Consider the following 16780-nt stretch of genomic DNA (forward strand, 5'->3'; position numbering starts at 1 on the left):
TTAGTAAGATTAGTAAGATGAATGCTGGTAGTGGTTAGCTTTGTCTTTGAGGAACTAAGATCCCCGTTTTCATCCTCCCCTTGATGCATGGCCTTGTCAGCTATGACACAATCATCTAAAACAGCACTTGACCCATTTGTCTGCTTCATTTACCCCGACTGCTCCAACAGCTCACCTGGGACAGCATCTATCCTTGCCTGCCATTGCTAAGCGACCCTTTGATTTTTTTCTTTTAATAGTTCAGCTGTAACACGGAAGAAAGGGATTGATCTCAAGTCAGACACTTTATTGGACAGGGGCTCATGGGAAATGATATACAGCCCCCTGCATTAACACATGTCAACCTAACAGCAGAATACATGTGACATAGCACCACAATAACATTTTTTATTTTTTTTAAACAGCGCAGTACTGCAGGTCCCTGACAACAGACAAAGCATGATTAAACAGTAAACTGCATGAAATTAAAATGGACTAAAAAAGGTATTCCACTTATTAATAATGGGTTAGACTTACACATTGCGAAGTTATAAGATTTTGAGGAGAAATTGTGTTAATATAAAAAATAAAGATGTCTTTGAGTAACTACTTACTGAGACATGAGCGTTTGGCAGCAGCACTGGGCCCTCCTGAACACAGGTTTCCTCCCCGGTGCACAAGTTCCAACTCCAGGTTTGTCCTGAGAAGACAGAGCCATGACTATTATGTGGTAGCAGGTACACATATGAATACAGTTAAACAGGCAGGTGCATATGACAGACAGACAGACAGACAGACAGACAGACAGACAGACAGACACTGTATTATACGTTTCTGAATGAATCATCTCCTAATCAATCACTCATTGACTCAGGGTATGTTGAAAATATTTCTATACATCCTTGCAAGGCAATTTATATAGTAACTTTCTTTATCAGTGAAGGTGGGGTTCAAACACTACACCACCCGGGGACAGTTTGGAAATCATGTTTACCACAGACATAAGCCAAAGCCATGCAAGAGAAGGGAGATTCAAATGTGTTGGACATTTCTGACAGAACAAAGTTAACTGGGGATTATTATGGTTACATTAATTGTTTTCCAACTTGCCATCACCTTATTAACTTCACTTACATTTAGTCATATTACATTTCCTGCTTCACCTATTGATAGTTGGCAAATGACAGCATCATAGCTTACACTTGTGTTGGTCCCACCACTGCTCATCAAATTATCCTACATATTGTTTTTATTCATGTGTCGTTTCAGTCCCAATAAGCAGGTTCTACTCTATGTTCTGAGTATTGTGTTGATGACTTAACACAGATGATGTCTTTGGTACTATACTGGTCACTTAACCATAAAAAGAAAAATACCCTTTCATGTCCCACCATGTTGCAGGCCTCGTCTCACTTGTGCACATAACTAAAGACCCACCTCTGGCCTCTTCACTAGTCTTACTCAGTCAGACAAACACTCATTATCTTTGGCTTTACAAAGACACCAACCACTGGCTTTGCAGATGAGATAGTGCAGTACAAGTTGATGAGCAGTATACATTACCTTATACCTGCACATTAATGCAAACAGTAAAAGTGAATCATTTAACGTGTGGAACTTCTTGCCAAAGAAAATTTGGGAGAGGTTATTCAAGTTGGCCCAAGTACAACACAGTTGTACATTACAGGGTTTTTGAAAATGTTTACATCTCAATATTTCTGTCAAAATATGTATTAAAGTTCTTACTGAGATTTAGTTTGGTAAATAGCTTTATTTTTCTAAAAGTTATATGATTGGTTTAAAACATCTCCATAATTGACCAAGCAAGTAAAAGGTTCTTTGACATTTATTACAGGTTATAAGGGATGGGTCACTGACACAAAAACAATCTTGGGTGCAGTATTCTAAGAAATACTGCATCCAAGATTGATATAACAGCGATTAAAGCAGAGACTGTGCATGCATGACAGAGGGGATGGAGGTATTGGTATAAATCACTGAATATCATCATATTCAGATTTTAGTTACGTAGCATGCCTCTTTTACCAGTTTGATTAGGAAGATGAAAGATGCTGCCTAGTCAAGCCATTTGCCATTTAATGTTCCTGTGTTGCAGCAGCAATTCCATATCGAGTAATTGACATTTTTCCAAGACTGATTTTACACAAACTGGGCCATTAACATAAAAGCTGTTCCAACCACAAGTAATGCATAATCCCTTATGTGCATTTCCATGCATATCCAAACACATTTCACTCCTGAATTTTAATTCCCCAATACCAAAACAGTAAAAAAATTAACTAAAAGCTCTAACAAATTATATCGATGGTGAAACAGATAGGTCTTACTAAAATAAGATTGATCTGCGTCTGTTTTCATCTCACCACCAGCCATTTCTTTCTATGGGCCAGAGAAGTGGGGGCAAATCCTTGGGTTTCCTGGGAGAAAAAGCAATTTCACATAGATAATGCAACCACGGTGAAGCTCCATCTGGCTTTTGCTGATAAGAGTGCCCCTGTGACAAAGGAATTTTCCACTCCTCAGGCAATTTGCGCTGTTCACTGAACTTCAGAGAGCCAACAGGCATCCAGACACACTCAGGGGATCTTACTGTTCAGGGTGGAGGGCTGAGGAAACCACAGTGTTGGGTGAGCAAAAGGTCTGGATGGTTACGCTCCAGCAAGGGCAGAGTTTTTGGAATGGGAGTGGCGAGAAGTTAGAGACCCCAAGGTGAACTGAAAGCCAGTCATTTCTCTAACTTGTGACTAATTTGTTGAGAAGATACCTGAGAAAGGACTGTAATTTTTTCAAGATTACGTTTCTGGCCTTTTCGCCAAAGGGTGGGGGGAGGGGGAGATGCCACACTGGAACATCTCAGTTGCATTATATGTGGCTTAGACCACGAGCTCACCCCAAGGTGCTCCACAACAATTTAATGTAAAGAAATTGTGTGAAGGACCACTTAAACGACCAATGGTACTAAAATTAATTCAGAGGAGGTGGAATAAATCCATACTCAGTCAGACCTAACAAGTGAAGATGGAGCAAAAGTCAAAACCATTTTACTGTGGTCTAAGGTGAAAAAGCTGCTAATGCTGCTTCCAGGGTCAATGCAGCAATATAATGACAAGTGTGAAGTAAAAACAACCACACCTTCACAGCTCCCTGAACAAGTTTTTAAAAATGCAACGCAATCCATATATTTGGTGCAAGTGTTATGCAACAACTGCAGTATTGAATTTCAGTTCCATTTCGAGGCGCCTTCCTGGAGTAAAATGTTAACAAAGTAAGACTAACACTGAGAATGGGCACTATTGTCTGTTTGCAATCATTGCTATTCAATCTGAGGAAATGGCATTACAGACAACCAAAAAAACGGGCAGCCATTAATCCCACTGGTCTTAACAGTGTGTAAAAATGTGTGAGGTGGTGCAGAAAGAGGACCTCCAAGTTCAAGGACTGCAGACACAGAGGTCAGTAGACAAAGACTTGCTAAGAGATAACGCAATATGACCAAGTCACTGCTCATAACTCACACACATACACCTGCTCAACAACTTCTGAGGTAGTATTTTGTCAGGATCCTAGAAAAGAAACAGACCACACTTGAGTGACTACATGCCCTATTATCTCCTCAAAGAATTTGCGAACCACATGTAGTGTAAAACTTAAATAATCACTGTTAAGGAGGGTTCTATTAAGTTAGCCCCATCTAAAGACAGTTTGACTGTCCACAGCCTCACCTTGCCACAGAGTACATGAAGAGGAAATCATTGTCAGGGGAGCCAGGGTTCTTGCCATAGTCCATGTACTTCTTCTGGGTGGTATTCTTGATGTCTTTAATAACCAGCTCCATCTCTTTACTCAAGTTGGATTCTGTCTAAAAAATAAATCATAAAATGAAGTAAAAATGATTTCTTGAATGGATTTTGGGATGCTAACCCAAGCTAAGAAAAAACATTTTACATTTACATAAACAATTCATGACCTGGCAAAAGAAAATACATTACATTGGAAAAGGAGACTTCTAGTAAATGTAAAACAGGGAGTTATGAAACATATTTAATAACAGTAGTTGCTTTTCTGGTATAAGCTATCGGGGTGAGACAAAGTGACTTGGTACAATGTGTCTTATAGAAATATAATTTTCTTGTTTATTATCTCCCTCCATAGGAAGTTTAAACTGCAGTTAGGAATAGTTGATACAATGAGCTTTAGCATCAAAATGTTGCAACTATTATAGTAATACAGCAACATACAGTCAAAGAAAAATGGCCATTTGTAACTTTTACTAAAGCGGTTTCTAGCTCTTCCTTTCAAAAACCTTTGTAAACAGAAAGCTTACATTTGCTTGGCTCAACAGTTTTTTTGAGCACATTTAAAAAATAAAAAAAAACCTACTGAGACACATCTTCAAACTCAAAATCATCAATTACACAATGTAGAACTTTTCCACTTCATTCTGTTCCTGCAGCCTAAAGTTGCTCAAAGCCATCTGAATTCATTCATCTGACTTCAACTATGGAAGAAGGATTTTACAAACAACTGTGGTCTTCATTTTATTCAAAAGCAGCATGAAACTAACTAAAGAGAATGGAAATGTATTGGCTGCCTGGTAATTCATTTTAGTTTGTTAAAGTGACTATTAATTGCATGGTATTACCATGCAGAGATTTTGAATCAATCTGCATTTACAACTGCATAAGTAGCACATCTGAAAACAAAAGGAAACTTGAAAGTCACCGTGATCCAAATACAACACTAAAACATGCTGTAAAAATCGTTGTTTTACTGACCAAGAATATGGGATTTGTAATAATTATGACAAAACAGGCAAATACATTAGTGTAGTCCTTTAAACTCTTAACTGAGTTTGATAAAGGCTGCAGAAGCAGAGTCATTCTTTGGTCTGGATATTTATGTCCTTTGACCAAAACAATACAGCATATAGCATTCCGCCAATCATAAGACTGGAAATAGAAAAGATATCAAATAGATGAGTTAGGTTCAGTAACAAAATGTGCCGCTGGTAGTAATTGACTCTTCAAGAATGTCAGGCCTTTGATAAATTCTCCAATAGAAGAACCATCTCTCTCATATAGAACAGCCCTGTTTCCATCTGCATCAAAGTTCAACGCTCCCTACAATTTGGAGTAAGCTGATAACTTTGGAGAAAGGCGCTTTTAAATAAAAAAGTATTATTATTATTAACTTTAAGTAATTATAATAACTATATATACTACCACCAGCCAGTAATAGGCTGACAGTGTGTTTGAAATACATGATGCTTTTAGTGATAAACTCCTGGCTGTATTGTAAAACTCACTGGGAAGAGGCCAAGTTTCTCCTGAAGATCTTCCACCTCCTTTACAAGCACACATGTCTTTTTGTTTGTGGGTGTGTGCCAGGCACCAGCCTCTGTCTCTCGCCCAGGGCGACAGGGAAGGACACTATTGGCAAACTGTCGACATAGTGGGCACGTGAATTCACCCTTGTCAACAGAGAAACCCTGGAGGACCTGGTCATTCTGAAAAGACACATAAAAGTTAAATTTGACTTATACAATCTAAACTCAAAACTCAAAAAAGGAAACTGGCACTGGACATTTTATAAGTAGAATGTGACAAGTAGGATTGCACAATTTCTGACTTTATAATCTTTAGCCCATACTGCAAGGACAACATTAATGAACAGTGGATCTGAGTCTCTAATGCAGTTCATCAATTCATCATTTAGTCTTAGCAATTCTTGAAAGAAAAGACAATATCATAGATCAAAAAATGCAAAGGTATTACTTTTTTTTTAAAATAAGTAAATAAGTAAAAAACTTCTCACATTATATAGGTCTAATTAGGACATTTTTGGTGTATTCACTTGGCTAATTACTTAATAATAAATCAATTGTTATTGATTGTCTGTTAATTAACTACTGTAATTAGATGAATGATTAATTTCATAAGGTTAAGCTTTGTCTTACCCTCAGAGACTCCATGTATGACTTGTGACAATCTATATGCAAAGTGTGTCCACAGGTTTGAACATAGACACCCCCATCCCAACCTATTGACACAGACTGCAGACAAGAGCTCTGTAGAATTCACAAGAGAAAAACCACATCAATTAGAGTATGCAAATAAGTCTTCAGGACATTCAACCTTCTAGACCTTTTGTTTATATTGTGGTGTTGATACATACATTTTTCAAAGCAAATTAACAAACTACAATAAACACCCTATTGATGAGGTATTTTAAAACCAGAATCTTTTGACGGACAATTGGACTCCATTAGTGAATTACCTGCTTTTTACTAGATTATATCCAATTCAACCAGTGTAATCATTTTTGGAGTTGTGTTTCAAGTTAATCAATACACAACACTGGCATGAGAAGCAAACAAAAGCAACTGAGTCAAAACAACTTTCAATGAAGCTTTTTGGTTGTACTTTTTAAAGATGACTTTGAATTGTTTTGTGGAAATGCCGCCTACTGGCATATGCATTTTTATTCTGCCATTTGTCACACAATGTCTTTAAAGTGATTTTACATGACAGCCAGGCCTATAATGTCAGTGGTAGTCAACTACAAGCATTTGGGGATCTGGATAGCTCAGTTGGTAGAGCGGGCACCCATAAACAGAGGTTTACTCCTTGACGCAGGGGGCCCGGGTTCGACTCAAGCCTGCGGCCCTTTGCTGCATGTAATTCCCCCTCTCTCTGTCCCCTTTCATGTCTGCAGCTGTCCGGTCAAATAAAGGCCTCAAAATGCCCAAAAAATAATTTGTATCGTATTCAATAACAAGACCATCTCATGTCCTACAGTCTCTTAAAGGGACTTTGGCAGATACTCACATTGCTGACTAGCACACAGTATAAATTAAATGTCAATAATTTCAAAACAGCTTGTTATTAGAGATGGTAGAGCTGTTATTTTAACATACAAAAATGTGTATTGCTAATAGTGCTTCAAGTGTTTTGGGCCTTTTTTCTGTCCTCTGTAAAGCTGACAATATTTTCTGACACCTACATCTTTGAAGAACTGTTGCATGAGCGTGAGCCTGACATCGTGAGCCACTCCACACGTGTCTGCAGCGTAGATGTGCTCTTCATCACTAGTTGGAAGCTTCTTAGCCTCTTTGCTTTTGCAGCGGTGCCCGAGCACTGAAAGCCAATCACAGATGTCAGATATGAATTATGATGTGATGACTATAAATCTGTCTAACTTGTTTAGTAGTTATACATTAAAGTATTAAGGCTACTAACAAATTACAAATAATTGATTCATTTGGTGATTACTTTCTTGATTAATCCTTTATATTTCAAAATATCCAAAAATAGTTAATAGTGGCCATCAAAATTTCAGTGAGTGATCCTTACAATAATAGGTTTCATGCACAAGTGAGCAGGAATCAAAATGAAAGACTAACTAAGCTAATTAAAACAATAGATAACTAACCTATTAAAAATGGTTAAAAAATTAAATTAAATTAAAAAGGTTTTGATTTAAAATACAAGATCTCCAACAGAGAAATAGAATAATCATGTGTGTGCTTGTTTAAATTGTACTCCAAAAACAAACCAAGAGAGTAAACAAATGCTGGTTAAGGTTTTTAATTTTCGCATCCAAAAACAAAAGGGGAGGATGCTGAGACATGCAGTACCTGAGGATGCTTGGAGGAGGACTACGAGGCCAGTGGGTCTTTCCTCGGTGGAGGGTCCACTCTGGCCACAGATCACACAGTCATAAAGAACCTCGGGCTCCATCACTTCAGACGCTCCTAGGTCCATTGCTGCCTCGATGTCAGGAGATTCTATCACCAAAAGTAAAAATCGTAATGTAAGTTTGTAAAGCTTCCCCACCTAAAACATGGGATACAACAGCTGAGGAAAAAAATTATTAGAAACCTAAAAGAGTCATTTTGAGAGAATTCTGAGAATGTATCATTCACTTTCAATGATGTGTAAGCATTACATTCACCTCTGCTTGACTGAAAAGCATCCAACTGTGTGAGAAACAAAAACACCTAGAGGTTATGTGGTCTGAAAGGCATTTCTTTAGGTAGATCAGTAACAGAGGTAACAACCCATGATGTAGGGAGGTCCAAGACTGTAAGCCATGTTCTTAATGAGGCGACAACTATGACACAGTTGCACAACACCACTCCTTTCTAATTTACACTGTAAATAACCGATTCTAAGAACAACATTTCCGACTGATCTTTTGGTGTTTTCAATAATTCCTATTAGTAGTTCCCTTCCTACAGTCAGTCATGGAAAGAAGAATGGATAATGTAACCTACTGGGGACATGCATAAATTGACTCTCTGCACCCCCTGCATCTGTATGATGGCACGGCACTAGAAATTAATTATTGATGTGAAATTATTTTTAAATGTAACATAATTAAATGTTCAATTTGAGCAGTAAATATTGTGGACAAATGTCAAGCTATGTTGGAAATGGATTTATTGCGTTTTTGGAAAATAGGTTTTCAAGAGAGGTTACTGTGTTCCTGGGGAAATGAAAGATGGATTAGATGTCAACACCAACGCTTTAGCCCCAGGCCATCCCAGTACATAAAGTCACTAACCAACAAACACATCGAGAAAGGTAAGACGACAAGGACAAACTAATAGTTGGCGTGCTGCTGTTTTATGCCTCATACTGCAGGGGTCCTTTAACATTTCTAGGCCAAGGACCCCTTTGCAGAAAAAGAGACGGAGCAGGGACTACTATATATATATAATATAAAATTAAGTTGCATAATAAATTGGGCCTACAATAACGTGTAGGTCAGCCTAAAGCTTTTACACATATCTGTTTAATAGTGCATTCAATACTAGCTTTTACATTTTTTGGGCATATTCCTATCATGTTTTAATCTTAAAACAAGGCTTAGTAAATCCTTGACCGTGTCTGTGGTTAGCTACCTTAGCTGTTGGCCAGCAAGCCTATCATCATTGTTGTAATATCTTTACTAATAATATGTTGGATTCATGTTAATGTATTTTTTTCCAGGCATATTTCCTTTTTTTAAACCATCAAACAATTTAGCGGGCCCACAAAAGCAACTCTGAGGACCCCCTAGGGATCCCGGACCCCCTGCTGAAGAGTTGTGTCTTACTGCATACATTTTTGAATACTCTTTTAAAAGTATTGCTCGCACTCAATAGGTTTTTACTTTGGCATATTTTATTTGTCCCATTTGACCGTTCTTAAATAATGCTGGTTAGGTTAATGATGACATGGAGTATCTCCCTTTAGATAACTTCGGTATGTGTGCAGGTGTTTGTTCAGGTATCTGTCTTTGAGATTTCTGCCAGTGGTTCACTGAAGTTTTACATTTAAAATTTAAATTGCAACATCATTTTCTAGAGAGCATCCAAGTTACTCTTGGGACTATTTCTAAAGATACAATGAAAACTCTTCTCAGTGAATTCTGTTGATTATTCTGAGTAATAGGAACAGTGATTTAAGAACGACACATTGCTTATAAAATAGAATATCAAATAAAATGTTCATTGCTAGGAGTGTAACAAAAGGGATTCAATTCACCTTTAATTTTTAAAGAAAAGGAGGTGAAAATCTCAGAAAAATATCTCAAAAGGTGGGAAAATAAAACAAACAAATTAATGACAATGAAACTGAGCCTTTGTTACCTGCATTTTTTATAAGTAGAAATGAATGAATAACAACTACGGGTATACAGGACAGGTTATTGGTCTGCGTCTCTTGGATTAAATCACTCATTTAAGATTTATTTTGTCCATCAGCCAGATTTAAATTGTCATCTTCGCATCCTATCTAAATCTTACTTTGGTACAGGTGATGCAAAGCCAGCAGTGAGCTTGTAGTAAAGAAATTAAAGTTACTGCTCAGCAGGAACTGTGCTGAAGAGGTCATAATAGAGTCCTGCCGGAATGGTCTGTCTAATCACAGCAGCCATAATTCATTCACTAACCATGCCGTGTCAATGTGGGCCCTGGGAGTCCTGCCCACTATTAGTGCTTTGATCCTATGTGCCCTCAGCCAGCAGCAACCCACACTCCCACAGGAGCGCTCTCCTCTCAATTTCTCCTAACAGGCCTACAGAGACCACAAGCAAAGAGTCGGCCCACTGTCACCTTGCCCCAATGAAAAAGGTATAGGAATAGGATTTGTGTATTTCAGCCAACAGCGCTTTTCTTCAAGGGCTATAATAGCAAGATGTCCTTCAAACAAAAAGGTGTTACTGTGTTTTGTGCTTTTATAAAAAAGGGTATTGTACAGCTATGTCAGAACAAACCCAGTTTGATAACATAAGCAGTCTTTCATAGAGGTTGTTGCCACTGTACTTGTTGCTAAAGTCATACATATCCAAACTGTGCAGTAAAAATTTCAGATTTTCTTTCTATATTTTAGTCAGTTTTGGTGGCCTACAGTTAATAAATGACAAACCATAGGCATTTGTTTATTCCTCTATTATACTGGTAACAAAACACATATCTCTTATATCATATCTTTCAAGAAATTCAAACTTGAAAATGAACACTCTGCCTCACAATTTGTGACCGTCCTAACACAATGCATGCTTCAAAACTCTGGATTAGAACTTAAGGAAAAGTGAAGGTGTACTTGTAAAACACTTCCACAACACACATTACCTTGTGCATGGGTTAACAATGGGAAGTCAGCAACTTAAAAAAATACATTCACTATTCTTTGCTTGCCTATTCCGCTGTACAGCATTAACGTAGAGAAAGTAGACTGAATACTGCGCTTGTTATATGAAGTAAAGCTTGTGTGCCCCATTGCTGCTGTGTTCCTGCTTCCACAGAGCATACTGCCATGAGAACACACTGTTTGTCAGAATTTGGGCAGTGGCTGCTGTGAATGTTGCGTTAGTAATTCAAAACTACATTACTATTAAACTGAGGCAACAAAATGGCAAAAAAGATGAGCTGCCCTTTTCTTACCAACATCCATGGCTGTTTCCATGAAACTCTTCTGCCTGGAGGCAAATTCAGCAAGCAGTTTCTGTTGTCTCTCTCTAGCCCTCTGACGTCTGAAAGAAAGAAGAGTGATTAACTATTTGATGAATATATCTAGCAATATGCAGTATTTAACTTAAGTTTAAAACCAACTGAACACAATTTTCAGACCTTTTAAATAATTAAAAAACTCTACTAGCAGGATTATACAGTATTAAAGGAATGACCATTTCCTGAAAAAAAAAACACTCAGTAAGTGAAAACTGGGATAACATACACTGACAACAAGCACTACTCCACATAATAGGTTCCTGGCACCCACTTTCTCCTTTTAAGAACATTTATCACTGTACTTCCACAAACCAAATGCATTGTAGTTAGGTGGGAATTAGCATTGTTTGTTGTGCAGAGCATGCTTACCCTGAAAAATCTCAGCATGTGCAACAGAGTCATTCCATGAAGTAGAAGATATTGTTACATACAGAGCAGATGTCTGATTTTAACAAGGCTGGGTTGTGAAAGTTGGAAATTATTAATTATTGAACTATTGAAATATGGCAGGTTGAACCCCATACAGGGTGAGAGCAGCTGTAAATTAAGTCCCTAACATAAATGCTGAGGGGAGCGTCACAGCTCAATAGTTTTCACTGATGGCCTACGGGGTGCCGACAACCAGCATGAGGAATGGGCAGCAGCTTCTCACCGCCATTGACCACACTGCTGCCAGACGTCTGCCTTGGAAACAGCACTAGTTTGTGTGAATAGATCTTCTACCTTTACCTTTGTCTGTGGGGTGAAGCCAACCCCAAAAAGAGGCAATTATTAAACAGTTATAGACCATTCCATCATCATTAAAAGAGAGAAATGGGAGTAGTGGGTGAATGTCAAAACATGTGAGCTTGATTTTTTGAAACAGCCAATGGTGGTGGTTTAATGGTGGTGCAAAGGTATACTACAGTGTTAATGGCAACACATAGAGTAATTGTGTAGATTATTTTCCTTTCAAAATTAAAAAGCTGGTAAAAATACATTTAAATTCAGTAAATTTTGTTTAAAACAGACAATATTAGTTGTATTATACAGATTATTTGCTTCTTGCCACTCTGTCCAGACAATAGTTCTCAGATTTCTTATCCAGAGAAGCAAGCCTACACATTTAACAGTTTCTGTTGTGCCATGCTTTTAAAAAGACATATGATTAGCTGAGAGGATAATGAAGAAATATCACCTCCTTTGATTTGCACTATATTTGACTCATACCTTTAGCATTCAGCACATACTATACACATTGATTACCATTGCACACATGACACGGTCCTTTTGAGCTATTGTTGCAATTGTACTGTAATAAAACTCTTGCAGTGTTAACAAAATTATAGAATGTCGTTCGAAATGATGATATACTGCAGGTCACTTTTAAGCGATAATGAAAAATATGAATATGCAGCTGTGCAAATGTAAATGCATAGTGGTGAATATGTTATTTAACATTAAATACCTCTCTTCTTTGTCCATGGTTTTCTTGTCAGTGGGACTGTTTTTCTTTGGTGGCACAGGAGGACACACCTTTCCACAAATGTCCTGGATGCTACGCTTTATTTGGCAGCTGCGTGTGGCTGCCTTAGTAAGGATGCGTTCAATGGCTGTAATGCCATCGCCATGAGTGTGACGGCTCGTGTCCATATCTTCCAGCCAGGATGCCGACAGATAGTTCTGCTTGGACGACAACTTCTGGTGGAGCTTGATGAGGAGAGACAGCATGCTCTCCCGGATCTCCAAGATCTCGGTCACCAGCTGAGGGGGTGTGCCTGGTGGGACCCAGCGTGTTGAGGAGCTCTTGGGCCTGACAACCTGGGTGGCTTCAGTGTTGCTGCGGTTGATTATCTCTTGAAACTTCCTCCTTCGCTCCGCTACAAGGCTGAACACCTGAGCTTCACGCAGGTTCTAAGAAAGCAAAGCATTTTTAACAATGCATTCATTTATATGAAAGTACATATGATGAACACTTTAGTTTGTGCCTTACAACATCATTTGTTTTTGTATGGGTGACCTAACACCTAAGTCTGTCACTGTTAATACCATGCCCTATAATTGAAACTACATAGACACAATGTAAACATGTGTGGTACATAAATAAATGATGTCCCACCAAGACAAAAGTTGTCACAGCACACACCATTTTAAGTATAAAGCCCACATCATATCAGCAAAAAAATTAAACGGATGAAGAAAAACCTCTTGTGATCAACATCCCTTCGTTCAACCTGCATCTGGGTGCTTTGGCAGATCTTTCTTTGAGCTCAAACGCAATCTCCTAAAATGGCATCACTAGTAGTCTGATGGACTTTGATGGATCGGAGGTGTGAATCATTACCATAGTCGGACAAGCACAATACACATAAAAGTCAAATTAAATGTCCATTATAACATTTCAGCTGACGTGGTTTCATGAATACCTTTGCTGATAGCACACAAAACAACCATATTCCTGGGGAAAATTAAAATCATCCTGCACACAAGGCTTCTAAGAGATAGCCATGACCTGACCTGACAAAAAGGACCTGAGCTGCACTGTTAAATAAACATACAAAATATTGCTCAGTCAAGGCAACATCAATCATACTGACATGCGGTTAAAAAGCGTTTACCCAAACCTGCATTTCAAATGTAATTAGTTTCGGCAGTCAAGAGGGAGGGAAACTACTGAAGCGCAGCATGAACACACACCATAACACACCAAGGCAGACCTCCTTAGAAAAGCACAAAACGAATGTGCAACGAAAACCTTTCATAATTAAGATAAAAAGTAGACAAACGCAGCTGTTAGTGGCATCAAAGCCATCAACCTTTTTATGTAAAAGGAAGTAGATAGCTACCTCTCTCCAATTTCCTGTAAGACGCCTGGAGTTCTGTGGAGCAAGTACAGCAAAACAAACAACAATAGCAATGAAATAAAGAATCAGGGTAGAGCTCATAGAAAATGCGACAAGATTGTTTTTGTTCCTGTAATGTACTAATGTTACATTGAACTAATTGTCTCTCTTTGTTCATTGTATTATAGTTTACATGTTGTATTGTTCTGTACTACAAAGTAAGATTTGGCGTTAATGAGGTAACTTCAGGTTCAACCCAGGGTTTTGTTATCATGATGGTGGATCACTTGTTACCGAGTTAAATTTCTGTGATAACTGAACACCTAACCTTCTTGGGAGCAGGTTATGTTGAAGATTAGAGATCAACCAGTCAATCCTGTTTTAGAAAGCAGCGACTGTATTGCGTTTTGCCTGTAAAACCGTGTCTGTGTTCTTCATATTTATGTAGAATTATGGTTTGCTCTTCTTATTTAAAATATACGACTCTGGTAGATGTTTGTGATTGGTCATTCTGTGTAAACACTGTCTCTTTTATGTGAACGCGCAAGTCACTGGATTGGGAAACCCTGTGTTGATTGAACTAGTTGTTAACCACCTTCATGACACAGCTTATGTGGTTGTTGTTGTTGTTGTTGTTGTGTTAGGTAAAGCTGGGTAACTGAAATAAATCCAGGGAATGTTGATCTTGATTTGTAGTACAGGCCTCTGTTCTTCATATTTGCTGCCTCTGTTTGTTGCTAATTTGATTACTTGGTTTTAATCACACAAGTGTCTTCCCTTGTTTTAATTGACATGTTTTGTGGTTTCGCACCTTGTAGTAAAATGCTTTGAGCTACACTCTCTTTATGAAAGGTTCTATATAAATTTAATTTGTATTATTATCATCATCATGATAAGCATTACATTTAGGCCTGCCGCAATATGCAATAAATCTATTAATTACATGATAAATAAAAATGAGCTCCATAATTTTCCGGCCGCAATAATTTCCATTGGCATGCTTGTTTGTTTTATCCATTTTATTTATTGTTTTGGGCTGTGTTTGGATTTTACTCAAGTGCCTTTTTTGTTAACAGAGAGTTAATTTTATGTTTTTGGTTGTTTTGTTCATTTATTGTGTATATTTAATATGTCTTCAAGTTCCAGTGTTAAATAATCTTTAGAAATAAAAGTTTATTGATCTTTGAACAGGTGTACCTGCATTATTATACCATTATCATTATATTAGATGAAATCAGTCTCAAAACGACAATATTATCATTTATCGCAACAATTTATCGTAGGTACTGTACATTTGTAGAAGAAAGGGCATAGAATTTAATGAAAAGAACCTCTGTCTAACTGTTAAGCATGGGGGTGGATCAGTCATGCTTTGGGGTTGTATTGCAGCCAGTGGCACAGGGAACATTTCAGGAGTAGACGGAAAAATGAATTCAATAAACTTTCAGCAAATTTTGGACATTGACTTGATGCCATCTGTGAAAAAGCTGAAGTTAAAGAGAGGATGGCTTCTACAAATGGAAAATGATCCTAAACACACCTCCAAATCCACAGTGGATTACATCAAGAGGCGTAAACCGAAGGTTTTGCCATGGCCTTCACAATCTCCTGAACTCAACATAATTGAAAATCTATGGATAGACCTTAAAAGAGCAGTGCGTGACAGACAGCCTAGAAATCTCAAAGAACTGAAAGACTTTTGGAAGGAAGAATGGGCGAAGATACCAAAAAAAACAAGAATTGAAAGACTCTTGGCTGGCTACAAGAAGCGTTTCCAAGCTGTGATACTTGCCAAAGGGGGCAGTACAAGGTATTAACTCTGCAGGGTGCCCAAACTTTTGCAGACGCCATTTTTTGTTTTCTATTAATTTGAAAGCGTAAATTTTTTGATGCCTTTTGGAGATTTTTCCATCTTTTCTTGTTTTTTTTAATGCACATTAATACAATTTTTTACCTAGGGTGCCGAAACTCTCAAGCACCATTGTATGCTGTATGTGAACTTTTCAAAAATCAGAATCTATACTGTGTATGATGCTGTTGGTACACATTGTGTTTTGTTTACTTGCCGCACAGAGAAATCAATTTAAATCAGCATAATACAAACGTGCGTTTTCTATGCCAAACTGAATGACTGGAGACCACGCCTGACTGGTACTACACAGGTCCACTGACGACTGGAGGACGAAAAGAAACCAAAAGAAAACTGACAGCAACCTGGAGCCTGACATGCTCTACATGTATCAAGTGTTATGGCTAACCTTTAGGCTGACAACTGCCTTAAAATCGAGCAGATACACAGCAACATTGGCATCGAAGTGTATTTTTGGACACCAGTTCAATAATCCTTAGCATTTTAGCTTAGATCACCTGTGAAAAATATCTGGGTCTTGAGCATTTAGATGTTCACCTACCTTCCCAGCTACTACTTTAATTTGGTGCCATTTGCGCTGGCAGGAAACATACAGTCAATAAAAAAACTGGGAGTTAGTATAGCCACTAGAAGATTCACTTCCAGTTGTTTTAATATAGTGGCATCACACTCTAATCAGTAGTACTGTAATCCAGCTCGGCCTAAATGCAGAGCTGCATCTTACCTGGCCATAGGATGAAGCTTCAGTGCTAGTGCTGGGAGGGGCCTCTCTTTTCAATTCAGGAGCCGTCTCAGGAACCCGAACCCTCACAAAGTTGATGACATGGTGCAGATTGGACAGAAGGTTTGTGCCAGGGAACCAGCTATCATGGCAGTGCTCCTCGATGCAAGGCTCCTGGAAGCATAATAACCTTTAAGACACAGATGGACACCAGAAGTCTGGACAGTAAGGAGAGTGGTTGAACCTCAAACATCCATCTCACCTCATCCTCCTTGTTGTCTTGAACCTGGTTATCCAAGCCAAGCTCAATAAGATACAGCACCATGCACAGCACATGCTCCGACATGTTCTGATGGTCCATCCATATCTAG

General features: G+C 38.2%; 1 protein-coding gene across 2 annotated transcripts in view; it reads right to left on the reverse strand.

The window, feature by feature from the left end:
* The window catches only part of ubr3 (ubiquitin protein ligase E3 component n-recognin 3), a 46984-nt gene that overhangs the window by 18835 nt on the left and 11369 nt on the right, over positions 1-16780 (reverse strand). Inside the window, exons 21-31 of one of the 2 annotated variants that reach the window (XM_032528911.1) lie at positions 16672-16776; positions 16413-16583; positions 13822-13854; positions 12444-12889; positions 10931-11019; positions 7637-7786; positions 7003-7136; positions 5957-6067; positions 5306-5506; positions 3723-3859; positions 594-679 (exon numbers count right to left, since the gene is read on the reverse strand). In XM_032528911.1, the coding sequence (XP_032384802.1) occupies positions 594-679; positions 3723-3859; positions 5306-5506; positions 5957-6067; positions 7003-7136; positions 7637-7786; positions 10931-11019; positions 12444-12889; positions 13822-13854; positions 16413-16583; positions 16672-16776 (1663 nt within the window). The remainder of the gene's footprint in view (positions 1-593; positions 680-3722; positions 3860-5305; positions 5507-5956; positions 6068-7002; positions 7137-7636; positions 7787-10930; positions 11020-12443; positions 12890-13821; positions 13855-16412; positions 16584-16671; positions 16777-16780) is intronic. The other variant, XM_032528912.1, reaches the window with a different exon arrangement.

This window comes from Etheostoma spectabile, chromosome 11 (assembly GCF_008692095.1).
Source record: "Etheostoma spectabile isolate EspeVRDwgs_2016 chromosome 11, UIUC_Espe_1.0, whole genome shotgun sequence".
Lineage (NCBI taxonomy): Eukaryota > Metazoa > Chordata > Actinopteri > Perciformes > Percidae > Etheostoma > Etheostoma spectabile.